At 45.0% G+C, this 27,531-nt stretch overlaps 1 protein-coding gene across 1 annotated transcript in view; it reads right to left on the bottom strand.

Annotated features, from left to right (window-relative positions):
• The window catches only part of anks1b (ankyrin repeat and sterile alpha motif domain containing 1B), a 227,704-nt gene extending 202,979 nt beyond the window's left edge, over positions 1 to 24,725 (bottom strand). The window contains 1 exon segment of the mRNA XM_062482750.1: positions 24,103 to 24,725. Within this exon segment, the coding sequence (XP_062338734.1) occupies positions 24,103 to 24,233 (131 nt within the window). The 5' untranslated portion in view covers positions 24,234 to 24,725.
• Positions 24,726 to 27,531: the final 2,806 nt, after the last annotated feature.

The raw sequence follows: 27,531 nt of genomic DNA, 5'->3' as shown, positions 1-27,531 counted from the left end.
GAGCATCGAGGGGGAAAGGCATCTGATCTGAGGACTGTTCTCAGCTACTTGGATGCTAACCCTAACCCTTCTAGATAGGTCAAAAACGTAACCTGTAGAAGTAAAGATGAAATATTTACATTGTAATCCGTTGACAGGAGTCCAAATACTATTCAATCAATCCAAGCTACAGGTAAAATAAGTGTTTTAAGTGGTTTAAATTGTTTTCTAGTTCAGAAAAGATGGCAGTAGGAATATCAAAAACCGTCAACCAAAAGGCTAATCCATGTCACAATAACTTCCTTCTTCGGATTCCAACAAGACAAAGTATCTCTCATCCGCAGTTAGATAAATAGAACATGCATTTCCAGTATACAAACATTTCACTATTTCCAGTCCCCTCCAGAATGGTTTCCCTCCCCCTGGTGCACTAAGGTGTGATTGGGCAGAGCCTACAATCTACATAACTTCAATGCACTGATCCGTTGAAGCCTGTGGCTAGCTTGTTAGCCTGTTACTGTAGCAAAATGAGCAGATAGTCTATGTAGATACTCGCAGCTAGACATGTAAATTGGGAATATTTTGAGCCAGGTCTTCATAACATTAGCCTCAAGGGTCCACCTAATCAACAACCTTCAAATTCCAACTGGCATCACACTCGTCATTTCCCCGGAGTTAAAACCTTTCAATATATGTAGGTAATCTTGAACATAATTTATCCCCAAAAAGTGGATGCAGTCATCGTTGAACCAGTTTGTTGTGTCCCTCAATAAACATGTAGTCTTCATATGGGCAACAACTTTGAAGTCAGCTAGCCAAACATTCTTTGTCATAGCTATCATGATTAATTACCAAATAATTACAATCCTCCACAACAAAGGGCATAGAGTAGTTCTCATAAAAAATAGTTGTACTGGTATGGATAGAATTGGGGGAGGGGGGAGACTGAGTTTTCACAGACCAAAATTCACAAAAACTGAAGTCCGCAGCCAAGGCAACTATTACACATATCAGACAAGCACCACTTTGTGGCAAATAACTATTATCATTGCTATTAGACATGACCGAACCTGTCAGTTTTCTATATCAAGACACTGTAGCTTTCAATTCCTAGAAGAATTATTGAGAATAAATGTTTGCCGCCTTACAACATACAGAGATTAATGGAATACTACATAGCCTACTAAGGCAGATTACAGTCTTGGCCATGGTTTAAACATTGTCATTCATAGTGTTGGATAACAAGAAACGCTGTTGATCCTTCCAGTGGTCAGAAAATGTAGTTCGGGAAGTGGAGGTCCAAGGTCAACAACAGTTAGCACTGATTAGCCTAGCTTAGTTGCTAACGCTAATGCTCTCCAGTCATGCGGTTGCATTCATGCTCAGAGGAATGCCACAAACAGGCTAATTTTAGACTCCCTGACATCGGACAAAGAGCCATTTGAATCCCCCTTTTTACTCCTTCCGTCCATAAGCAGCTCTCTTTCCACCTAATTGATTGGGCTGGAGAGCTTTAGCTCTTTCCAAACAGTGTTTAGACCGGTCAGTGGATACATCATGGCTAATTCCTTCTAGACTGCACATTGGTCCCTGGCTATCTCATATTACTGGTTAGTTTGTCAGTTTGTTTGTTTGTTTCTATCATAAAACAATGTCACAAGTTGGAAGCCGCTTATCCATGAGTTGGCACAGTGTGGAGTGTGCGAGCACAAACACATGACGAAACAAGCAGACCACCAGGGCAGGCCCGACGTCTACACTCCCGTCATTCTCAACTCTCAATTAATTTTAAGATCAACAGCTGATGAAACTGTCTTCCCCTTGATGTGTGCAAGGTGGGCAATTCTCCCTCTACCTTATCCATCCTCACTCTGCCCCTTACCCTCCACACTCTCTCTAACTCATCCCTCTCTCCCCTGCTATTTCTACCTCTTCTTTACTGTTCCCAATCCATTCCTTTATCGTTTCCTGTTTTTCTCTCTTGCCCATACCATTCCATCTTGTACTCTATTTTTACCCCATCTTTTCTCTCTCTCTCTCTCTTTAGATATATTCACAGGAAAGCCATCCCTAGACAGTTCCCTTGGTGTGGGTGAGAACATGTGATCTTACCACACACACATACACAGCGAAGCACAATCTCATGAAACATGCATGCATGCACACAGACATACTGTACTTTACAGCATGCATATGACCTACTTTGCTATGCTATCCAACACAAGGCCACCCAAGAATCCCTTCCATGTAGTATTACAGTAAGAGGAAGAATTGCATTACTCTTGGAGTGAGATGAAGTTGACCTCAGGTTGACCTGTTTCGGTTGTATGATAGGACTGAACTGAATCATACATTTCTATCCAGTAAGATCTGTGGCAAAGGTATCCATGTGCTTGAAACAATAGTGTGACTGGTCCGTTATTCTTGTATGAAATGAATTGGCTTTTTTGAAATAATGTTCCTTTTAGATACTGTGTGGTCACATTAATCTCTTACCAATACAGGTAGTCCAGGGATTCAAATGGTCTGTCCATACATCTACTCACACAACAAGTAATGAACTTAGTCCTTGTTTTCCGACGCTAACTCACAGCCTTCAGCCCAGATGAGTATACGAGAATGTTACAGGAAGCACATCCGTCAGATTCGTTCATCAGCAAATAAAGATGCCAATGTCCTGAGAGAAGGAGAGAGGGTTATGTCTGCATTTTTCACTGTGTGAATGAGGGAGGGAGTGGTTGAGCAAGAAAGAGAAAGAGAGAAAAAGCTATAGAGAGATGAATAAGAGAGATGAAGAAAGTAAAGGGGTAATGTTTGCAGAGGGCAATGTCCGGAACAATTGTTATGATATAGACCGTTTTGCCAAAAACGGTCCCTCTGAGAGTTGTTTAGCAACACAGAGAGCTCAGTGCCAGTGGAATGTCCATTTCAAATTTTGGGAGCTGCCCGCTACTTTCCAGCCAATTAGGTTCCAGCAAACCTGTTTCATCCAATTGCCGTCATCTACGCAGGCTTTCCTCATTGCCTTTTTTGTGAAACCACTGTCCATCAAACTCTGGAGGAAAGCGCGCAAGTTCGCAATTTGGAGTGCTGTTTCTCATATTTGAATGTAGTTTAACCCTTGTGTTATCTTCGGGTCATTCTGACCCATCAGTCATTGTGACCCACCGTCGTATTGCGACAGATTTACTGCATACAAAGACAAAGTGAAGCATTTTCTTTTAACAGCTAGGCTGTCTCAGACCCCCCACATTGCAAAGGTTAAAAGAAAATTATTTTAATTTGTTTTTGTATTGGGTAAAATTGGGTAAACACAACGATGGTTCATTATGAACCTTTGGGTCATGTGACCCGAAGGCAGCACGAGGGTTAAAATGTCACCTATTGCAGCTTTAAACACAAGCACATTTAGCTACTACAACCGGACCTCAACTCCAGCAGGAGGAGAATGAAAACTTTGTCATGATCTGAAAAGCTTGTTGAAGATTTCCAGCTGTTGGGCTTCATTTAATCCCTTTCCCTGTCTTTTTTTCCCCACTTCTTTCTCAGTCACAGAAAAACACAAATGTCATAGCAACACTCATCTTGTTTTCAACAGCATGTTTTGGTTCTCCTGGATTACAGTGGGTCTCTTTCTTTGCAATTTCCGAATTGAATCTCTCTCTTCTTTCTGTCTGTTTTTTCTCTCTCAAGATTTTCCATCGTTTCAATGTTCTATTGACGTTGTAGTTACCAGTCACAGTATGATCTCCCTACTGAGTCTCTTTGGTTTGCTTATCTCAACGGAATATCTCAGCAGAGATACATCCATCCACATACACATACACACACACACACAGAACATCAAGTGCTCTAAAGTTCTATCTATGGGTTCTGAATCAGCAGTAAAAAATCTTCCAACACACACACACACCTCTCTTACTCCGCAGTGACCCTCAGCTTTGCCCCCACACATTCTCAAAGACGCTGAGCAGACCGACCTGTCTGGCCTCGTCTGGTTTTGAGACTGGACCAGGAAATCCTTCCTGTCTGCATTTCATAACCTTTTGAGGTCAGACTCTTGGAAGAAGTAAAAGACAGATAAGCAAATGTTTTGAATAGACGCACACAACCATTATTGAGAGGCTGCTCCTGTAATGAATGACTCAGCCACACACACACTCTTCTCTGCTGTGGTCGTTGAAGCTACAGCTCACATTGGAATAGGCTATTGGCAAATACTGGCTTTGCACTGTTGGGTGCCTTTTACCAAGCAAACCCATGGGACAGTCCCAAAAAGGTTAACTTTGAATCTAATTTAATTCACAACAACTACTTGAGGTAAACCAGATTTCTGTTGCTGTAGAGAATCTTGACTGAACCAACCCAATTTAGAGATTGTTGCAGTTGTGTTTCAATCCAACAAATGATGTTGCCTTGTATTGGTGGGAGGGAGGGATGATTACAAAACATAACTGAGATGACACCCTTTTATGGAACTACTTCAACAGATCTTTTCAGTACTACTACATTAAGGTAGTAGGCCACACAATCCCTCTCTTCCCCATCCTCTCTCCTGCACTCTCCTCCTCTCACCCTCCCTTCCTTCTCTTGTTCAATGTAGCATGGAAATCCTGCTCGCTCACTCCCGAAACAATCAGGAGCTCGTCGAGTAGGCAAACATTTACCGATCCTGCATCAGACCCGAGAACACATTTGTAATTTAATTGCAGTGGTGGCTGCCAGTGTATGTGTGTGTGTGTGTGAGTTTGTGACGTTTTCGGAAGGCTTCCTTCTTATTGACAGGGGTGGCCATTATCTCACACGCACAGACACGGTAGGGGAGGGATGACAAAATGACAGAGGGAGAGAGGAAGAGGAAGAAAGAGGGTATGAGGAGAAGCAGAGGCATGCATACAAGCGTGCATCCCCAGGAGAAGGGGTTGGGAAGAGATGGATGAGAAGGAAAATAAAGGAGAATGTAAGAAAAAGGAGGGGAAAGGATTAGATCATTTAAGAGGAAACTAAATTGGTACCCATGTCTGTACACTCCATTCACATCTAATTGGCTGAAAAAACAGCACGATACCAGACAAGTCTTATAACCCTTACTAAATCTGCATTCATTTCATAGTCACTATAAAGCTTTCATAATATTTATTTTAGCTAGCCTAATTTGTTCAATATTATTCAAATTGTGGCCTGTAATTGTTATATTTGTGTGCCTGAATTGCCTGTTCCAGTCTGCAGAAAAGTAAAACATTTATTTAAAAAAGTATGTTGGCAAATTACAGTTGTAATCAATTAATTTCTCATTCAAATCAATGAGAGTGTTAACTTGTCAGGCAAACTTGTAATTACTCAGGCCTCAGCCACGCTGCAGAGGAGAAAAGAAGGAAAAAAGAAGGGAGAGTGAGAGGGAGGGAGGGAGGGAGAGAGATAGATAGAGAGTGGCAGGGAGAGAGGGAGGGAGAGAGAGGGTGGGAGAAAGAGAGGCAGGGAGAAAGAGAGGCAGGGAGGGAGGTGCAGGGAGGGAGGGAGAAAGTGAGGCAGAGAGAGAGAGGCAGTGAGAGAGAAAGAGAGGCAGTGAGAGAGGGGGAGGGAGAAAGAGACGCATGAAGAGAGAGAGACAGGGAGAAAGAGAGAGATGGAGAGAGAGGCAGGGAGGGAGGGAAGGAGAGAGGGAGAGGGTGGGGGAAAGAGAGGCAGGGAGAAAGAGAGGCAGGGAGGGAGGTGCAGGGAGGGAGGGAGAAAGTGAGGCAGAGAGAGAGAGGCAGTGAGAGAGAAAGAGAGGCAGTGAAAGAGGGGGAGGGAGAAAGAGACGCATGAAGAGAGAGAGACACGGAGAAAGAGAGACAGAGAGAGAGGCTGGGAGGGAGGGAAGAAGAGAGGGAGAAAGAGAGGCAGGGAGAGAGAGGGAGGAAGAAAGAGAGGGAGGAAGAGAGAGAGGGAGGGAGAGAGAGAAAAAGCAGCTAGGAATCCCTGAGCTCTGCAACACTTTCAATATCGCTTCGCTTACGCCACTAAGCTCCAGTCCCTCCTGCCATCTCTCCATCAACTGTGGAACAGTTGTTTTGGGTCTGCGTGTCTCGCTCACGGTAGCATGCAGGTGCAACATGACTCATCGCTAAAATGTCTGGAGGAGGCCCTCCCCATTACGGATCGATAAAAGGGATTTATGAGAGAGGACACTCCCACCTGGCCATCGACACGGCAGCAGGATTGAAGAGGGACCCAGGGGGATTGTGGGTATTTGGCGGATCAGGTTACAATGACTCACAGTGGTTTTCCTACATAGTCTAAAACAGGTGCGCTTTGGCTGCTGCCCACACCGGAGGATGGGATGAATACTGTTATGTACTGTACACAAGAAACTGACACACACATACACTGGTAACCACACAAACACTGAACTCGGCACACACAATCCCATCTGTGGAAACCACGGTTGTGTTACCTTTGCTGGTGCACTTGACACACACACACACACACAAAGCCACGAGAAGGGTAACACAAACACAGAGCAAAGAGTAATATGCCTGACGCCTGTCTCTATGAGTGACATCACAAAGTGTAAAGCTGCACATCGACAAATTAGCTTTTGATCCCAGAGGTTGCGACCTCTGGGCTGATGACACACTCGCACAGAGGTCAGGGAAGAACAACTTCCTCTTTGCTTCCTGTAGAGTATACGCACAAAACAACATCATCATTGAACTACACAACGAAAAACAGCAAAAACAAAAGCACTCTGAGGATCGATAAGTAGGATCGATGGTTGGTCCTTTATCTGCCCACAGACACAGCGGCGCTGCATCAATAACACACTACACCCGTCGGTGACCACACTACAACACTGGGCGGACTGAGAACCATGACAGTAGTTAATTCCTGTGGGGCATATAGACAAACTATATCCCCTTTTCCTCCCAAAACGTTTTTATTTCTTCACACATACCGATAGACAATGTTTTAGACATCCATACTTCTAATACTAGTAATTGTAAGCAATATATGTATATACTGTGTCTACAGTAGCCTATACAGTATATGCATGAATTGTATATTATATTCCAGGATCTTTGTAGCGATATAAGGTAGAGAAATGGGTGGGTGGGGCTAGTGATGGCCCCTCCTTCCTCTCCTCTCTGGGAGGCAAGGCCAGAGGGCCGCCGAACCCCCGCCTCCGACCTGCGCTCTGCAGGAAGTGACATCGCCGTTGGAGCATCAGGATCAGGGAAATCAGTCCCTGAGGGCCAGGGTGGCAGCAGCCAGGCAGGAGGAAGGTGTGTGTGTGTGTTTTTGTGTGTCTGCTCTAGTGTCAGAGCCATGGGCAAAACCACTCCATCATATCAGCATGAGATAAGGGGGGAGGAACAAACCGAGATATAGAAGAAGAGAGCAGAAAAGAGTCAGAAAGAAAGAGAGAGAGAGAGAGAGAGAGAGAGAGTCAAGTGGAAGAGAGGAGAGCAAAAAATTACAAAGATCATTTTTGAAAGACACATTTGATTAGAGTTTATTTTAGTCTAATATGAAATGGGATCAGACTTTGGCTTGGCAAATTCAGGATGGGTCCAGTATCCTTGGTGCACTGAATAATATTAGTTTACACATGAGCCAACTTTTCATATTGATTGATGTCTTGAACAGCGCTTTCAAACTCTATTGACTTTTATGGTTTGGTACTCAGTAGTGATCAAACAACTCTTTGTACTCATTACCAGGCACACACACATGCACACACACACAAACACAATTCATTTGGCTTGTGATCCTAGCATCATTTTGAAGGGCCAGTCTCTAAATAACACACACACACACGCTTGCCAATGCTGTTACATTCTAACAACCACTAACAACCACGAAAGAAGCTTTTCTAAACACAGCCATATTTCTTGGTCCATAATTTAACCTCCGTATAACTCTAGCTCGTTTTTTTCTCCAGTGCACCTGACTGTCCCTCTCTTCCTCTAAACCTTTCACACGTCCATGCATCCGTTTGTCCTGCTTCCTCCTCTTTTCTCTCATCCCTCTCTTTCCCTCTTCCTCCCTCCCTTCATCCCTCGCTCGCTCCTTCCCTCCCTCACTCCTCCCCTCATCCCTCCTTCAGTCCCTCCCTCCCTCTGCATAGCTGTTGGCTGTTCCGCAGAGCAGGGTCTTTGGCCCTGCTCAGTCTAATCTCTGTAGCCTTATGGAGTCTGCATTTTGGGGGGAGAGAGGGAGAGAAAGACAGAGAGAGAGAGAGAGGTTTTATGGACAAATTGTTCCTACCTCCCCGAGAGAGATTAGGTTGCCGTGGGAACGGTGCCGTGATTGACATGTGGTCCAAGCAGGAAGTCGCAATCAAGGTTCCAGGAAAACAGAAGGGGGGGGGGGTGCACATGGGCCAAGACCAGCAGGTGCTGGAGGGGGCAATGTCCTTAGCCAGACATCTCAGACCACATGACATATATAGGCTTAGGAGAGTCTCAATTATGCATGGGGAAAAAAAAAAGATTTCTGTAATAGCCGTGACAGCCTGCAACCCTTCTCCACCCTCCCCAAGTTATATTCAGAAGTTATAGACTTGAATGTTAATGTAGAACTGGGCAGATATAAAATCTATTTTAAGAACAACAGACAATATGGCTGCTGCTCACACTAAAACACAATACTTACAAACTTTACAAAACAAATAGGAAACTCTCTGAACTCTGATTTTTACAGAATACAGGATTCCAAGGAATGAGAAGAAAAGTAAGTCCAGTGTTTGGTATCAGTTTGTTTCTGGTTTAGAACTGTGGATGCAGTGTAAGCAGTGGGGGGAAATCTGATCCCAGACCAGCTGTCTGTGTCTTCTGACCTCCGTGAGCTCATCACTGATGATGAGAAGTGAGTCATCACGTGAATCCCCACAGAAGAGATTTGATTATTGACCAAGCAAGAGTGGACTGGGATGAATAGACACACACACACACAGGCCAATTAGTGGCTAACTGACACCATGTTAAAGATACAAAGACTTAAGAAAGAGAAAGTCTTTCTTACACTTTGTTTCTGTTTTTCATTCTCACTCTATACCTCTCTCTCCCTCTCTCCCTCTCTCCCTCCCTACCCCTCTCCCTCGGCTCCTTTTATTCCTCTCCCGTCTCACTGCCACTCTTTCTCCACCCCCCCACCCAACCCCCCCAAATACACACACACACACACACACAGGACAAGGAGTTGAAGATAATATTGCACAGGCTGTAATGCATGTCTGTTAAAGGCCAAGGGCTGATGCACTGTCAGTATGGCCGTAGATACAGATAGAATAGCAGTATTGATCGTTGAGTGTGTGTTAAAGAGAAAAAGAAAGAGAGAGAAAGAAAGAAAGAGAAAGAAAGAAAAAAAAGAGAAGAGAGAATGATCAAGCAAATCAGAGCAAAGGAAGCTAATGGCAATCCTGGCTTAAACAACCAAGAGTATCATTGACCACACACACACAAACCTACATCCACCCACACAGAAAATGCAGTCTGAGAAATATTTCTCACCCGTCACGCACAGACTGTACACATAAATAATTTATAACGACTATAACTGTTAAGTAATTAAAGGAAAGAAAATAACTGTTTTACAGTGTCTCTTTGATATTTCTCTTACGGCTAGTTGAAGACACTCCATCCAGAAATACGGAGAGGGAGAGAAAGAGAGAAGGCCAGGCTACTCGACTACTACAGAGAAAGATGGAGCAATGTGACTAAAGGAAAGAGATGCAGGCAGATTAAGCAAGAGAGAGAGAGAGAGGTAGAGGAAGAGAGAGAGACAGACAGACAGACAGACAGACAGACAGAGAAAGAAAAAGCTAGAGGGAGAGAGAGAGGGTGAGAAATAAAGCTAGAAAGGGAGAGAGAAAGCAAGCTAGACAGGGAGGGAGAGAGAGAAAGAAAGCTAGTGAGAAAGCTAAAGAGGGGGGGGGAGAGAGAGAGAGAGAGAGAGAGAGAGAGAGAGAGAGAGAGAGAAAGCTAGATGGAGAGAGAGAGAGAGAGAGAGAGAGAGAGAGAGAGAGAGAGAGAGAACATGGTGTGATGTAGTCCAGTCAGTTTGTGTAATGCTGCTCTCTCCTGCTTTCCCATGGCTATTTAGAACCCAGCCAGACACAGGGGACTGGAGGAGGGGGTTCCAGTCTGGAGTTCACAGACAGAACACTGGGTAAACACACACAGAAAAAATACGAATTAAAAATCCCCCACACATTAAGCAGAGTTCCAAAACAAATGGAAAAAACACACACACACACACACTAAAGAACTTTGAAGCCTGAACATCATCATCACAATCTAAATCAGCTTTATTCGCCAAGTAAGTTCACACAAACAGGAAATTTACTATGGCAGGAAGGTGCATATGATAAACATATAAGAATCTTAAATATAAAAAATTCAGTAACAATTCTAAATAATAAAGAAATCATAATCTTTCAGGGGGGAAATCTCTTAGCTGGTGCTATATAAAATACCCCTTCTCCCCTCCTCCCCCCAATTTAAGTTACAAATATTCATTTGACCCTCTTAGTAAGCCAAATAGGCTCAAACAAAGTTATTAGCATTTTGAAAAAAGGGTATTGAGGGATAATCAGGTTTGTGTAACTGGCAGCACCACACTCCTTCGGTCACAGCACCGTACATGACCTGATACCCCCTCGCCTCGTAGGAGCGCTGCGGAAGCTACCGTCACCTGGTCAATCTGCTGGAGAGTTCCACGGTTATGCTAACATCGACTGGCCTAACAGAAACTTTTTGAATATTCAAATGAGATGTAAATCAACTTTTTGTCATAGCTGTGTGTCATTCTAACTATCCCAGCACATACTGATTATACTTGATGTATACCTTAAGAATTTAGTGTGACTGTAAAATATTGTTCTTCAAAGGAGCGAAGGATGAATCAGCTGCATGAAAGTGAATTGGATGGATTGGACAAAAGAAAAACAAATAGGAGAATTCCTTCTCTCCTCCTGTCCTCCCCCCTCTTCTGTGGTGGTGCTCTTTCTCAGGGTCAGGGGGTAGCCAACCGACTCTGAAATACCACTGACATTTAAACTAATATATTCACCACAGTGCCTTTAACGGCTGCCTCAAATAAAACGTGTGTGTGTGTCTGTGTGTGTTTGTTCATCAACATCAACGATTAGACATAGGTTTAGAAGACTGAGCAAAACCACCGAAACCACACTGAGTTTGCTGTTTTTGTACATATGCATTTCCTCGCCGGCCATCAATATGTGTGTGTTTGTGTGAGTGCGCGCGCGTGTGTGTGTTTATGTGCATATGTTTGTTTGTGTGTGTGTGTGTCTAAATGTCATTGGCCTGTGGAGAATACAGGAGAGTCTGTATAGAATATCAGGGGGAGGGTCAAGTGTCCGTTGCAGAAAACCCTTTTACAGACAGACTTTATGACTCTCTAAAACAAGCACCCCCAGAGGAGAGGTGGAGGGAGGGGAGAGAGATGGAGGGAGGGAATGGGGAGAGAGAGAATAAGAGAGAGAGACAGAGAGAGAGAGAGAGAGAGAGAGATAGAGAGAGAGGTGGAGGGATAAGGGGAGAGAGAGATGGAGGGAGGGGGGAGAGAGAGATGGAGGGAGGGAGGGAGGGAGGGAGAGAGATATGGGGGGAGTGAGGAGAGAGAGATTAGAGATAAAAAGAGAACGATGGAGGGAGTGGGGAGAGAGAGGGGTGAGTAAGAGAGAGAGCCAGAGAGAATCAGACCCCTGAGTGACTCAGCAAAGACAGAGAGACATGGAATGGGGTGAGGAGGAGGAGGGGAAGGAAAAGTCTGAAAGTGGCTGAGTAGGAGGAGAGGGAGGCCCGGGAGGGGTAGAAGAATAAAGACTTCTGGGAAACCAAGTTCGGTACAATGAAAAGACAAGGAGGAGGAGATGAAGAAGAAAGAGGCATGAAGCATCGAGGGAGATTGAGAGAGGCGAGCACAACAGAGAAGATGAAGAGGGACACATTAATTAACACTGACACTTACTCACTAATGAAGCAGGCAATGAGATGGACACACCTCATGTTGTAAGTCACATCCCACACACACACACACACAATCCCACACACAGATGTCATAAACCATGACAGAAATTAAAACTGACTGGTCATATTACAATCAGAATCATTTAAGTCTGTGTGTGTGTGTGTGCGTGTGTTTGTTGGTACCGGTCTTATTTCTAAACTCAAGGACAAAAGAAGAGCAGAGTCAGGTGCAATTTAAACACAGATCTCCTCTCTCACGCTCCTCTTGGAATCCAAAAACCGAAGGAAAGAAAAGTTGCCTTTCATCTTGACTTCAAACGTTTCAATGATTTTTCAAAAGGCCATATATGACAAGCATAATGCAATATTCCACATTCACAGCACAGTGTCACATTTGAGCACATTGAAAAGATGTGTCGCCACTGTGTGTGTGTGTGAGAGAGAGATTGTGTGTAGAGCCCTGGCTCCAGGCATTAATATGGGTCAGTGGCTCTATTAGAGCGAGTCGCGACATCGACTGGCATTCTCTGGCCTTATTCTATTATCTCTCTCTCCCTCTCTCACACACACATTTTGCTGCACACAAGTAGCCTGAAGGAACATCTAGTGCATATACTCAGGTTTAGGTAGGTTTACACACTAGGGTCACATGCTGTAGGGTCACATTTTAGGGTTACAATAGGGTCACACTTTGGGTCACATTGTAGGGGTCACATTGTAAGGTCCCACTGTAGGGGTCACACTGTAGGGGTCACATTTTAGGGGACACACCCTAGAAACAGGCACAGGTGGACCAAAGCACATTATTATTCTGGCTCTCCTGACCATGACCAAGACCTGGGTGAGCACTTGGACTGGGCCCTGGGCTGAGGTGGCTGGACTCTTCTCCTGGCAGTAGGATAGGATGAAAGGCAAAGACTCATTTATCCCCTTGGCGTGTGTGTGTGAGTATGTTCCACTGCTCCTATGTGTGTGTGTGTCCACATTGCGTGGGATGAATAATGGATTTTTTAATTGTTTATTCTAGTGCATTGTGGTATGTGTACTATTAGTGACACCTGTTTGAACACAGTCGTGAAGGGCATCTGCTAGGATGTTCACGGTTTATATTTAAAATCACTCAAGCACGTAAATTCATCAACCCTTTGTTGCGAACTTTGACAACAACTTGAACCGCCGGCCGTCTAGCAACCGTTGCCGCAACTGGACAATCTGGCTATTATTCTCAGTCTCCTGTTGAGAATATCGACCATAGGCTAGCCTGTCAGAACGGTTTCAGACAGCTCATCAAATTACGCTAATTATCAGTAGGCCTAAATGCATATATATATATATATATATGTTAAGTAGATTTGGTAAGTCTACAATTTACGCATTTTAACGGTCGTAATGGTTTGACAAGTTGTCTCCCTTGCCATGTTAATTGCGGCAACATTGCCCTTTTTGGGGACAAAAAAACTCAAAAAATCAATTTACGCTGCTGAAAAAACACACCTCTGCTGCTTTACGCTATACTTTTTGCGACATAACTCCTCTTTTCGACGATCGCCTGATCTGGGCTGCACAGTCTAAGCTTATTGAGGTCTAGCTTGAATTAGCGTTGCCTGTTAGTGGAACGGCTTGAGGCTTAAGTCTAAGTTGACGTTTACCCAAGTGAGACTTATTCGTGTTAGCGCGACTTGCGTTAGCGACGTTGATGGAACACCCCCCTGCAGTCACACACGCAGTGTTGTTGTTGATGAAAGATCCTCGTTTGGTCTTATCACACCCACAGGTACCGACACACATCTGATCTTCTGTCCTTAGCCAAACTCTCCACACATTCGGAGACCCCAACCCCACTTATACTGTACACACAGGGACACACACACAGCCCCCCCCCACCCCTTCTCCACCCCACAACCCCCCCTTCCCCACCACACAGAAACACACACATAGGACAGACACTCTAAACTCCATATTAATTTAGTAACACTGGATTTTCTATCGTGTCAATAAAGCTTTTTTGAATTTGAATTTAAGTGTGAGGGAGATTGGAAACGAAAAGAAGAGAAGGAGAGGGTGAGAAAGAAAGGAAGAGTGAGAGAGAGCGAGAGCAAGAGAGAGAGAGAGAGAGAGAGAGGTAGGCCTATTTAAGAGGTCTGGCCCTAGGCCCAGAAGAAAATCCATACCCTGGCTGTTATCAGTCTCATAATTGGTTTTCCCCACTACTCCTCCTCATCCTTTCGTTCCTCTTTCCATTCCCTGCCTCTCACTACACACACACACACACACACACACACACACACACACACACACACACACACACACACACACACACACGGATAGACAGACAACCAGAACACCACAATAACTAGGGTCCCTCAATGCGTAATGTATGTGTGTTTATCACACATACATGTGTTATTACAAATATGTAATCAATGAAAACGTGTGTATGTGTGTGTGTCAGGGACAACAGTGTGTAGGACCATGTACCTCTACAACGTCTATATTGTTTTCTGATGATCACTACATCAGCCTCAGAGGCACACACACAAACACATTAGTAGCGTACAGCATAAAATGACTAATCTCCCTGATGACCTGTCACAGTAGCACAGGACAAAGAGACCAGTTTCATGCACTTTGGATTGAGAGAGGGGGAGAGGTCGGGGGAACGGAGAGAGGGAGGGAAAGGAGGGTGGAGAGCTTCCATAGCTCACACATATTGGTCGCAGACCAAACAAAGAGACAGACTCAGACAGAAGGACACAGACAAAGAGGCAGACAGACGTACAGACAGACAGATCACACTCAGCAGCCTTGAAGGAGAGCTAGATAGCCGGCCAGGAAGACTGCTAGACAGACTGCCGGACAAGTGCTAAGCCAGGTGAACAGACAGACACACAAAGATAGAATGACAGACAGACAGACAGACAGACAGACAGACAGACAGACAGACAGAGACCGACAGTCAGACAGACAGAGAGAGAAAGCCAGCCAGCCAGACGTGAAGGGGAGAAGAGGAATTAAAGGGTGGACTCCCAGCTGCTCTATTCTGGTGTGAAGGCTTCAGGCACGCTTAGTCAGCATACCTCCTCTACCCTCAATGTATCCTGAGAGAGAGAGAAGGAGAGGGAGGAAGAGGAATGATGGGAGCTAGTTAAAGACAAGGAAAAGGGAAGAAGGGGGGGGTTGTCTACGTAGTGAGAGGAGAGACGTAGAGGAACATGGGAAGGTGGGGGGGTGAATGAGAGAATAAAAAGGGATAAATATAGGAAATAGGAAATGGAAATAGAGATTTGGAAAGGAGAAGAGAGAGGGAGAAAAAGAGAGAGAAAGGAAGTGAGAAACAGAGAGAGAAACAGAGAGAGGAGTAAGAGAGAGGAATTCCCCACTCTCCCCCCCGGGGTGAGCAGGTGTGAGATATCCAGGCTTGTCAGAGCCTTCGGCGCTGATACACTACACCTTCACCACTCCACCCCTCCATCCCTCCCTCTCTCTTCCCCTCTTCCTCTCTGTAAACTTGTCACTGTCTGTCGGAAAGCTCAGGTGTCATTCCCCCAGACACCCTTTTCATCCCTCCATTCTTTCTCTGCTTATTTTCCGGATCTTTCTTTTTTAAATCCGTGAAACTCACGTTGAAGCATGAGACAGTGGTAGGTATTCAGCAAAGTTGAGATAAATATATACAAAACATCATATTTCGATAGGAAGTTCTATTCATGCTTGCCAAAGTAAGGTTTCGAATTTCAGGTTCGGAGTCCTGGATAAGAGAAGCAACGAGCACTGCTGTATTATACATCGAATGATTCATATTCTGTTTCTCATTGCAGTCAAGAGGACGATGAATATTTGATACCCTTTTTAAAAGGGCTCATTTTTCATGTATTCCACCTTGAGTAGCGCAAGCCCCAGAGAAGGGGGTTCATGTTGTTGAGCGAGGGAGAGAGGGAGGAAGAGAGGGTGTCTTTGAGGACATGCTAATCGTCAGTGAAGCACTGTACTGCATCTTGAGTATACATTTTAGTCGAACAGTTTAGCCATTTCTTTTCTTTATTCTATTCCGAGTGTGTGACTCGAATATTTTGGAGGGCAATTTGTTGGCGTCAAGCTCAGTCTCTTGGGACATATGGCCCATTAGGGCCATCGCTCAGCCTAATTCATTTCCTGGTTTCTCTGCTCACGTTCCGACTGCAAACGAGAAACGGGCGGATAGGGAATCAATTACCGTGGGAATGAAGTGAGCGTCATCAGGGGGACGGAGGAGACTAATCCATCTCTCTTCGTCGCTCCCACAACATCACGATACTCACACACACCCATTCAGTGTATCATTCACACACAGCAAAATGTACTTTTCAAGCAAGTAATCTCAGAAAGACAAGTGTAAACAGTGATATGTCAGACCTGTGCACACACATATCCACGCTTATGTAAGTGTCCCCACACACTCACAATGTGTTATCACTCTTTTTGTCACCAAGGACGGAAGGTTCCAGTCGAGATCTCAGGGTTTTTTGTCCTGACACTGTTCATCAAAATGATGGTACCGTTCTCAGAGAAAGTCTCTTCTTATACCTTCTCTCTACCTGTCTCTCTCTCTCTCTCTCTCTCTCTCTCTCTCTCTCACACACACACACACACACACACACACACACACACACACACACACTTCCCAAGTCACTCTAACCTCTTGTCCAGTCTCTTTTGTCAGAATGGGAGCTGTCTGGAGACTGCAAATGTCACAGACGACAAAAAAATGAGAAAAACCTGCTTCTCAGCAATGTCACGACTGCAGGGCCAGAGACTGCTTATCGCTGCCACCAAACACACACACACACACTCACTCACCCATGATACAGAGAACCTGAGAGCCTCGGAAAGGCAAACGCGTGCACAAACACGCACACACACACACACCCTCTCATCAATACTGTGCTTCACATACCAGTACTGATATCCATGCTGCAATGCTTCCTTCAATAGATTTATGTCCTTACAGCTGTCCTGACCAGCTCCGAAGAACTGGAGGATTAACATCCGTTGTAACATTCTGTGGCTGAAATTAAAATAGTAACACTCACCAGTTGTTCAAATAGTGTAAAGCAAGAGTTTGACTAAATGGTTCTATTAAGCCCTGTCTTGTCTTGCCCTGTTTCAAGCTCTCTACACCACAGAGGGAATCTTCAAAGACTAGTTTCATTAAGTTGCCTTCATCTATCATGGTATACAAAAACATTTTGGATGGGTTGGAATGTGTGTGTGTGCCTCCAACACTACTTCTGTTATGTAGGGGTCACAGCCCCTTAGATTACCATGACAGCCTAGACCTCACACTTATCTCTAGGGCTGCATCCCAATACTGCTCAACAGAATCCTTAACTTCCCTCCAACCTCCTCTCCTTATACCTTGATGACATAATACAACGAATTTAACTACCAGCTTAAGAACTGGCTATTCAATTTAACAACTTTCTATGTTGTGTCTATTTAAAAATAACTATGCGTTGTGTCTATTTGACATAAACACTATGCATAATTACTTCTATTCTACTCATACCAATATGAAGAATACTTTCCATGGTTAAGTGATAGCCTAAATGCTAGATTGATTTCAGAAAATTCCTAACATTGAGTCAGCAGTGATGTATCTGTCAACATAATAGAAATAACTATCATGTGTAAGACACTGTGTGTGTGTATTATAGAGTCTTATATATGAGACAGACACCACAGTAGAAATAGAAGTGAGAAACGGAGAGACAGGAGAGGGGAGAGAGAGAGAGAAGGAGAGAACACATACTGAGCAAGAGGATGAACCAAAGATGGAAGAGTCAATGATAAAGAGTGACAGAGAGAGACTGGATAGCTGTCTCGGTGTGTGTGTGTGTATGTGTGAGACAGAGAGAGAGAGAGAGAGAGAGAGAGAGAGAGAGAGACAGAGAGAGAGAGACAGAGAGAGAGAGAGAGAGAGAGAGAGAGAGAGAGAGAGAGAGAGAGAGAGAGAGAGAGAGAGAGAGAGAGAGAGAGAGAGAGAGAGAGAGAGAGAGAGAGAGAGAGCAATACAGCAGCAGCATAGACATACCAATCAGAATCTGGACTAAAATATTTGATAGCATAATAGCACCAATAGCGCTATATGGAAGTGAGGTATGGGGTCCACTCAGTCAGCATGATTACACTAGATGGGACAAGCATCCAATAGAGGCCCTGCATGCTGAATTCTGTAGAATTATATTGAACATACAAAGGAAAACACCCACCAGAGCAGAATTAGGCCGATATCCATTAATTATAAACATCAAGAAAACAACACTAAAATTCTGGATGCATCTCAAATCAAGTCCCCAAGATACACTGAAATTTGAAGCACTGCAAACCCAAGAACTGATCCCCCCAAAAGAGTCCTTTCAGTCAGCTGGCCATGAGACTAACTAATCAACTAACACCTAACATTTTCAAAAAAACCTGGTTACCAAAAGAATCCTGAGTATGTGGTTACTGTACGACAGGTGAGGTTTTCAGTCATTTAGCAGCCGCTCTTATCCAGAGCGACTTACAGTAAGTACAGGGACAAGGCACGGCACGTCATTTGTCATGGCCTGGAATCGAACCGGCAACCTTCAGATTACTAGCCCGATTCCCTAACCGCTCAGCCACCTGATTCTCCGAGGTAGAGACAGAGATGGACTTTCTACTACACTGCCAACAATACATAAATACCAGACAGCATTTCTTTAATAAATTTGAAACCCTTATACCATCGTTCACCACACTGTCCGATGATGAAAAGATGAAATCACTCTTAGGGGAGGGACACACAGTCCCCCTATCTGGACGATTTCTTAACCCTTGTGTTATCTTCGGGTCATTCTGACCCATCAGTCATTGTGACCCACCGTCGTATTGCGACAGATTTACCGCATACAAAGACAAAGTGAAGCATTTTCTTTTAACCGTTGGGCTGTCTCAGACCCCCCACATTGCAAAGGTTAAAAGAAAATTATTTTAATTTGTTTTTGTATTGGGTAAAATTGGGTAAACACAACGATGGTTCGTTATGAACCTTTGGGTCATGTGACCCGAAGGCAGCACGAGGGTTAAAGAGTGCCATGAAATTAGGGAAATCCTGAGTGTAGTCTGACCAGCCTTGAAGTGTTGCCTTCTATTTGTAATATGTTTTGTCCATTTCACTGTAGCTATTCACTTTTGTTGTTTTTGTTTTGATTCTGTTCTGATTTTGGGTTTTTGTTGTCACTGTGTCTTGCAAAGTGTTGTTTTCTGTTCTTGACGCTTTGTTGTTGCCACATGTTCCAGACAATACTGGCTGTCGTTCCTTGTGTTGTTGATGTATGGTTGTCTGTTGTTGTGCCTCTTGCTTTGGCAATACGGTTGTAATAACTGTCATGCTAATAAAGCTGAATTGAATTGAGAGAGAGAGAGAGAGAGAGAGAGAGAGAGAGAGAGAGAGAGAGAGAGAGAGAGAGAGAGAGAGAGAGAGAGAGAGAGAGAGAGAGAGACTGGGCAAGAGTGCGGAAAAGAGAGAGAGAGTGAAAAGCAGAGTGAGAGAGCGAGAGAGAGAAGGAAGGAAGGAAGGAAGGAAAGTTACCAGTTATAAAGAGGTTGCATGGTCCATAACTCACACATGCAGTTTATGTTGCTTGTTCTTTATTAACAAACTCTGCAATACTGCTGCCCTTCTTGATGAGAGCTCCTTAAAAGTTAGATTAATTGTGTTTAAACAAAATAAATAAAGTAAGCGACAGATAAGAAGAAATAGGGAGAAAGAGACAGACAGTCCGAAAGTAAGATACTGAAAGATGCCGATTGAGACAGCTTGTACTCTGTGTGTGTGTGTGTGTGTGTGTGTGTGTGTGCTGACTTGGCTTCATCTGTTGGTCTCAGTCTCTTGGCAGGGTGCAGCAGCAGAGCTTGGCCCTGGCCCTAATGGAGATGTAAGCAGGCTCTGAGAGTTCGATTGCAACACACACACACCTTCCTCAACTACTGATTAGCCTCAGTCCCAGACATGATTTGATGCCAACACACACACACACAAAGCCATTCTCCTATAATGACTTCTTCTCTCCCAACACTCGCAACTCTCCACGTATACCAACAACCAACAGACATTCTCTCAACATCTCTCTCGGTCTCTCTCTCTCTCACTCACACACACACACACACAGCCTCTGACAGGAGCCATACTCCGGGTTTTCCATTCCAGAAAGAGAGGTAAAGAAAACTTTTGGTCAGTGTCCATGGCAACTTACTCTGTGAACCTAACCTACTCGCTAGCAGGTTTTCCATGACAAACTCTGTTTCTACCTATCCCCTCCCACTTTCTGGTGAAGTAGGACAACATTTTTCGTCACCTGTTGCCATGGTGGATCCTAGTATCGGAGCTCCATTGATGTTGGCTTTCAATAGTTCTCATGCCCGCGCTTAACTCAGAGTGGACGTACTCCGAGTTGATTTAACAAATTCAAATCAGCTTTTCTGAAACCGAAAAGGCGGAGTTTCCCATTTTAGAGTAGATCAACTCAGAGTTCAGGGTTAGGCTCACAGTTTGTTAAACCCGCTACCTGGAATACCCCCCAGTACTGCAAAACTTTGAATCTGTTTTGATGGCATCTCCCAAATGTTTACTGGAAAGTTGTTGGTCTTAAGTCACAGTTTGTGAGTGTGTGTGTCTTTCATTCCCAAACTTAATGTGACTTACATTCTCCACAGTTAACCCCTGACCCAGTCAACATCTCCAGACTACTTCTTTACCTCCGCCCATCTGCTCTGCTCTGCTCCTCCCCCTTCTCCTTCTCCTACACATCCAGATTATACAATCCCTCTGACTCTCTCTCTCTTTTCACACACACCAACTAGTTGTTGAGTCATTCACACAGACACACTGCACAGCCACACATTAGCTAAGGTATTTTGCCTTCACAATGATGGGTTTATCACACACACACACCCCCCAGCCAGACTCAAACGGTTTTGAGGATCACCATGTACTATACTAAGGTAAAAAAAAAAAAATCACCTCAGAGAATAGAATGACAATGTGTTGAGGTCATAAGAAGACTTTCCCATAAATAAATAAAAACATTTTGCAGTCTTTCATTTTTTGCATCTCCAACATACATAACTCCCATTACGCCATGGCAAAGCATGAAAAGCTGTGTGAAAATACAGAACTGTAAACACACACTTGCTGCACACGTACACACACAGCTACATGCTGTGAGTACAAGGTTGTTTGGTTACAGGCTCCAAAACAAGCAGCAGAACACATCAGAAAATAAACACTAAGGAGACTGTCTCTGACTCCACGTGCCAATTTAAACAGCCGACGAGCGTGTGTGTGTGTGTGTCCCTCTACCTTCTATCATGTCAGCCCTGTTTGTTTGAGAAGGCCTACGACATATGTATTATCAGCCACACTCACTCTTCAAAGGGGGATTTCCGTGTGTGTATATACAGTATGTGTGTGTGTGTGTGTGTGTTTTGAACACCCCTTTGATGACACTTGATAAGTGGGGGAGAGAACCACTATAATCAGCTATTGGGATATCTCTGCAAACTCATCTGCCTGGTGTTCAGTCTCCTTTTCATTCTTCACCCATACATAAGCCTCAACACCATCATGATCACCGTCATCATCATCGTCATCATACATAACTCACCAAACCACTTCCTTCCCTCATCTTGGGGGTATTCCAGAAAGCAGCTTCAACAAACTGTGAACTTAACCCTGAACTCTGAGTTGATTTACCCTAAAATGGGAAACGCTAACTTTTCGGTTTTCCAGAAAAGCTGATTTGAATTTGTTAAATCAACTCTGAGTCCACTCTGAGTTAAGCGCGGGCATGAGAACTATTGAAAGCCAACATTAATGGAGCTCCGATACTAGGATCCACCATGGCACCCGGCGACAAAAAACAATGTCCTACTTCACCACACTTCAGATGTAGGTTTTATTACGTGTTTATGGTCAATCTGAGCACATATTCCGGAAAAAAAGCAACACGGCTGTACAGAGGCGTTGTTAGACATAAAACTCTACTGGGGCACAGGCCCCTATTCATATCCCTTTTTTTTCTTTCAAGCTTGCTGCGCACTAGGCTATAGAAACTCCCCTTGCTTAACCCACTACACAACAGTTCAAGGACTCCCGACGTATAACTAAGCAAATTCAATTGTGTTCGAAATCGGTCGGCTGAACCAGGAAAGGACACCCCATGTCTGCCAACTCTGTCAGGCTCAGAAAGTGAGAGAGGATAGGTAAAAATGCAGAGTTTGTTATGGAAAACCTGCAAGCAAGCAGGTTAGATTCACAGACAGTAACCATGGACACTGACCAAAAGTTTGCGTGACCACCGGTATCACAACGACTGTCCTCAAACTCAATATGTGACCATTTTGCCATTGTTCCTGCAAGTCACCATAGGGTTAACTGTAAGCTAACATAATAGCGTTGTAAATCTGTCTTCATCATCATCAGTGTTATGGGATGGAAGCCAGAGACTGAGGATGCACAGACCATCCTCTAAATGGAGTATCTATAGCTAGTTCATAGGAAATATGACCCATTAAACTGCATGAGATCATCTACTATTGATTTTACACTTGTGTGTGCGTGTGTGTGTGTGTGTCTGCATGCCCTGTTCACCATCAACAAACCACAGCGGCTTTGCGCCTCAGGACAATCGTGTCTGCATCCCCTTTGTTTTTGAGTGTGTGTTTATGCGTGTGTATGTGTGTGTAAGTGTGTGTGTGTACGTTTGTGTGTGTACGTGGATGTGTTTCAGTTGGGTGTTGAGCAGCCCAACTACTGAAAAGGGCCTCACGGCTTTGGAATGCTATGAAACGCTTGAAGGCTTTAAGATGGGAAAATATGCAGTCCATTTGGAGGGAATATTCCCATAACATCAGCCTGCTCACTCAAATGCTCTTTGACCTCCTTGTTGACACAGTCTCCATAAATGTGGTGAGTCGCCACTGGTGGCTACATCATTCAGACATTGAGCTATGTCTGGACAATTAGCTACTGGTGCCTCATCATTCGAGCATTCAGCATTCAGCTAGTCTGCCATGCCTTAAATTAGCTGCCACACAAACACACACCTACTTTAAATAGTGATAGGCCTGTATTCACAAGACCTTGACCAGACCAGCTGGACTGTCATTGGCCCACCCACTGTTTTACAGACATCACTATATGGACCAATAAACGTGACCCAATAAAGGCTTGACAAGAAGTGCTGCATTTCCCTGAAGAAAGACACTCACCTCCAAAAAGCAACACTTATAATAGACTATTGAAGAACCACAGTCAACAGTTTGAATGGTCAAATATGCATGCTCTGCCACATATGACACACACACAGAAAATCAGGCATAACATACTCATGCTCTGAACTTAACCTAGCCTTCACGAGACATCACCTCCGTTTCCTTTTTAACGGGACACGTTTCAACCTGCCTCGGGCTAAGTCTCACTCTGCTGCGGAGCACAATAGCCTAACCTGCGGCCGGAGGCGGCGCATCCACTCTACGCCCTAGACTTTGATCCAACTAATTATCTGCAGTCCGTTCTCACCCTGGAAGAAATAATGATGGGAAAAGTCGAACCCGCGTCGCAATGTGTAAGTCTTGCAGGAAATTGCCCTTTTGTAAGCTAACTGTATTCAACACAGCGTACAATTACCTGAATAATAATGTTGAGTTTTCTCGCTTATGTAACTTCGTATAAGAGCATGTCCAATGAAGCCTCAGTTCATCCTGTTCGATTTAGATAGGCCACCTTATAGGCCTATAAAGACATTGGCAGGTTTCCAACATGGTTCACATCAACCAAAACTTCTCTCGGCTTGAGAGAATGCCACCACGCCCGTCATAATCATGTCACAGTGAAAGTAGGCAACACATTTGACAGCTGTCAAGATTTCACCATACATGCTATGGACTGCCAGACAGTAACTGGCCTCCGAGGGAAATACTGGGCTCGGAGGAAATTACTGACCAGCCAAGGTTGTGCACTGCAGCCATAATTGCCTCTGACATTGTTACATTTCAAGTTGTCATAAAGTGGCATTTCTCTACATACATACTATACAGCCACTGTTAACACACCAAGAGCAATAGACGTGTTGACGTCGCTTACCTTAGTAGGTTGGGCAAAGGTATGGAACCAGAGGCTGTCCCCAGTATTCCCTTTCTCCCACTTAATAATTTCCCCACCAGAACGACATTCCCCGTCCGAGCGGCATCGAGTAGTTCTTGTTCCTTCCCCATCCCGACCGAAGTTTAAATCACGGAATTATAATCCACACGGTTCATTCAGAGAAATTGACGGTAATGGGGATCCCCCCCGTTACTGTCTCGCGCAGAAACACATTTGACGGTTGTCTTTTACTGCATGTTCCCGGAGACGGCAATCTTTGAACGGCGAATAACAGTAGCCAGGGTAAATTGCTGCAGAGCTGATTTGACTCGCAGGACTCAGTTGCAACCCTAGTACATTCTCGAAATGAAGGTTAGAATGAAGAACAGTAGATAACGAATTTCGAGATCAGTCTTTGGTGCAGCTTTTAAAGGGAACGAGGCGAGGATACCCCGAACTAGCCGGTTGCTTATAAATCCCGGTTCGGCTCCTCTCCGTTTCTTTTTTTACGCCTCAGTCTGCACACACACACTTTCTTGTGTTCAAAGTAGCTGTGCGTGTCTTTTGTTGGAAGGTAGTCGATTCCAACCGAGTAGACGCATCCCAGTCTCTCTCCACTTTTCTCTCGAACCGCACTCGCTACCGAGCGCTACTCCTTGGCAAGGGACAGCGCTCTCTGTAGCTACAGTATGGGCGTGGATGGCAAACCTCTGACTCCAACGGGAAAAGAGGGCTTTGTGTGTTGAAAACATCTCAAATGTTGTTACTCATTTCTATTTGTCTAAAATATATGTTAAATTAGGTTGAGTTTTTACATTTGATGCGTGTCCATTTTAACAACTTGAAATGGACGGCGGCATTTGCTTTGCCTTTTTAGTCCATTCGGGAATGTCACTGATAAATAATGTCAAACAAACACAACACTTAAAAGCCGACTTGTATGGTCTGTGTACATTTATGTGAATGAACAACACAAGCAACGCGTCGGAGTCTATGTTTTTTAAAGCTTGCTGTCCATTGACAGTCTTGGAAACAGACACACCCCCTCTGTTCATCTCTCTAAGCACCCTGTGGTTGCCAACAGCGCATGTTGTGACATAAACCACTATAATTTCTCAGGCCCATTAGTTATGCCTAGTTATCTAGGAAACGATGGAATAATCTGTATGCCCTAGCATTCTATAGCCTACTAAGAAGATCGAGTCCACGAGAAAGAGGGGGAGAAAGGAAATAGGGTAGCTACACAGCTGCACAGCCGCTGGGCGTTGGACACAGACACGGTGTTCTGTCTGTGCCAGAGCTTCAAACTGATCTCATGAGCCAATGTTTCTCTCCCACAACCTCTCTCTTGTCCGTTTCAGTCACACACTCAGATAAACACATCCCACAACACAGATGCTCCTCCCTCTCTCGATTACACTATAGGCTAGGCCCGTGTTTATAATTGAGTAAACTGAGATTATCAGTCTACATTCGCGCAACAGATACACACCAAAATCCGTATGAATTCCTCAACTTCACCGCAACACATTTGAAAAGGGACCCTTTATCACACTGGATTTAGACATTTTTGTTGTGGATATCTGCAATACTTGCCCACCTGCCTGTAGGTGTCAGCCTTGTTCTGTTAGTCAGCATCAATCAACAAAACTGGCAGGGCAGACGAGGCATGAAGATGAAGAGAAAAGGTTTCTGAAGTATTTTTAACTAAATGAATAAGCATTTCCAGTTCCAGAGTTATATGTATTCCATCCATCCATCCATCCATCCATCATCTGCCGCTTTTCCGGGGGTCAGGTCGCGGGGGCAGCAACCTAAGCAGGGAGGCCCAGACTTCCCTCTCCCCGGCCACTTCCACCAGCTCTTCCTGGGGGACCCCGAGGCGTTCCCAGGCCAGCCAAGAGACATAGTCCCTCCAGCGTGTCCTGGGTCTTCCCCGGGGCCTCTTCCCAGTGGGACGTGCCCAGAACACCTCACCAGGGAGGCGTCCAGGAGGCATCCTTATCAGATGCCCGAGCCACCTCAACTGGCCCCTCTCGACGCGGAGGAGCAGCGGTTCTACTCTGAGCCCCTCCCGGATGACCGAGCTTCTCACCCTATCTCTAAGGGAGAGCCCAGACACCCTGCGGAGAAAACTCATTTCGGCCGCTTGTATTCGCAATCTCGTTCTTTCGGTCACTACCCACATTTCGTGACCAGAGGTAAGGGTAGGAACGTAGATCGACTGGTAAATAAAGAGCTTCGCCTTTCGACTCAGCTCCTTCTTCACCACGACGGACCGATGCAGAGCCCGCATCACTTCGGACGCCGCAACGATCCGCCTGTCGATCTCGTGCTCCATTCTTCCCTCACTCGTGAACAAGACCCCGAGATACTTGAACTCCTCCGCTTGGGTCAAGATCTCCTCCCCGACCCGGAGATTGCACTCCACCCTTTTCCGGTCGATAACCATGGCCTCAGATTTGGAGGTGCTGATGCCCATCCTAGCCGCTTCGCATTCGGTTGCGAACCGCTCCAGTGAGAGCTAAAGGTCAAGGCCCGATGCAGCCATCAAGACCACATCATCCGCAAAAAGCAGCAACCCGATCCTGAGGTCCCCAAACTGGACCCCCTCAACGCCCTGGCTGCGCCTAGAAATTCTGTCCATATAAGTTATGAACAGAATCGGTGACAAAGGGCAGCCCTGGCGGAGTCCAACCCTCACCGGGAACAAGTTCGACTTACTACCGGCAATGCGGACCAAACTCTGGCACCGGTCGTACAGGGACCGAACAGCCCCGATCAGGGAATCCGGTACACGCGATGTTGCAGAGTCGTGTCAACCAAGACAGCCTTACAACATCCAGAGCCTTAACCCTTGTGTTCTCCTCGGGTCGTTCTGACCCATCAGTCATTGTGACCCACCGTCGTATTGCGACAACTTTACCGCATACAAAAACAAAGTGAAGCATTTTCTTTTAACCGTCGGGCTGTCTCAGACCCCCCACATTGCGAAGGTTAAAAGAAAAGTATTTTTATTTGTTTTTGTATTGGGTAAAATTGGGTAAACACAATGATGGTTCGTTATGAACCTTTGGGTCATGTGACCCGAAGGCAGCACGAGGGTTAAGGAACTCCGGGCGGACCTCATCAACCCCAGGGGCCTTGCCACCACGGAGCTTTTCAACCACCTCGGCGACCTCAGCCCCAGAGATAGATGGGCCCCCCCCCCCCCCGATGTCCCCAGACACGTCGGAAAGCGTGTTGGTGGAATTAAGGAGGTCTTCAAAGTATTCCTTCCACCGATCCAGGACGTCCCCCATCGAGGTCAGCAGCGCACCATCCCCACCATATACAGCGTTGACAGTGCACTGCTTCCCCCTCCTGAGTCGCCGGATGGTGGTCCAGAACCTTTTCGAAACCGTTCGGAAGTCATTCTCCATGGCCTCG

The sequence above is a fragment of the Osmerus eperlanus genome, chromosome 17 (assembly GCF_963692335.1).
Source record: "Osmerus eperlanus chromosome 17, fOsmEpe2.1, whole genome shotgun sequence".
Classification (NCBI taxonomy): Eukaryota; Metazoa; Chordata; class Actinopteri; order Osmeriformes; family Osmeridae; genus Osmerus; species Osmerus eperlanus.
The sequence above is the reverse complement of the archived record's forward strand: the minus strand, read 5'-3'. Positions and strand labels throughout refer to the sequence as shown.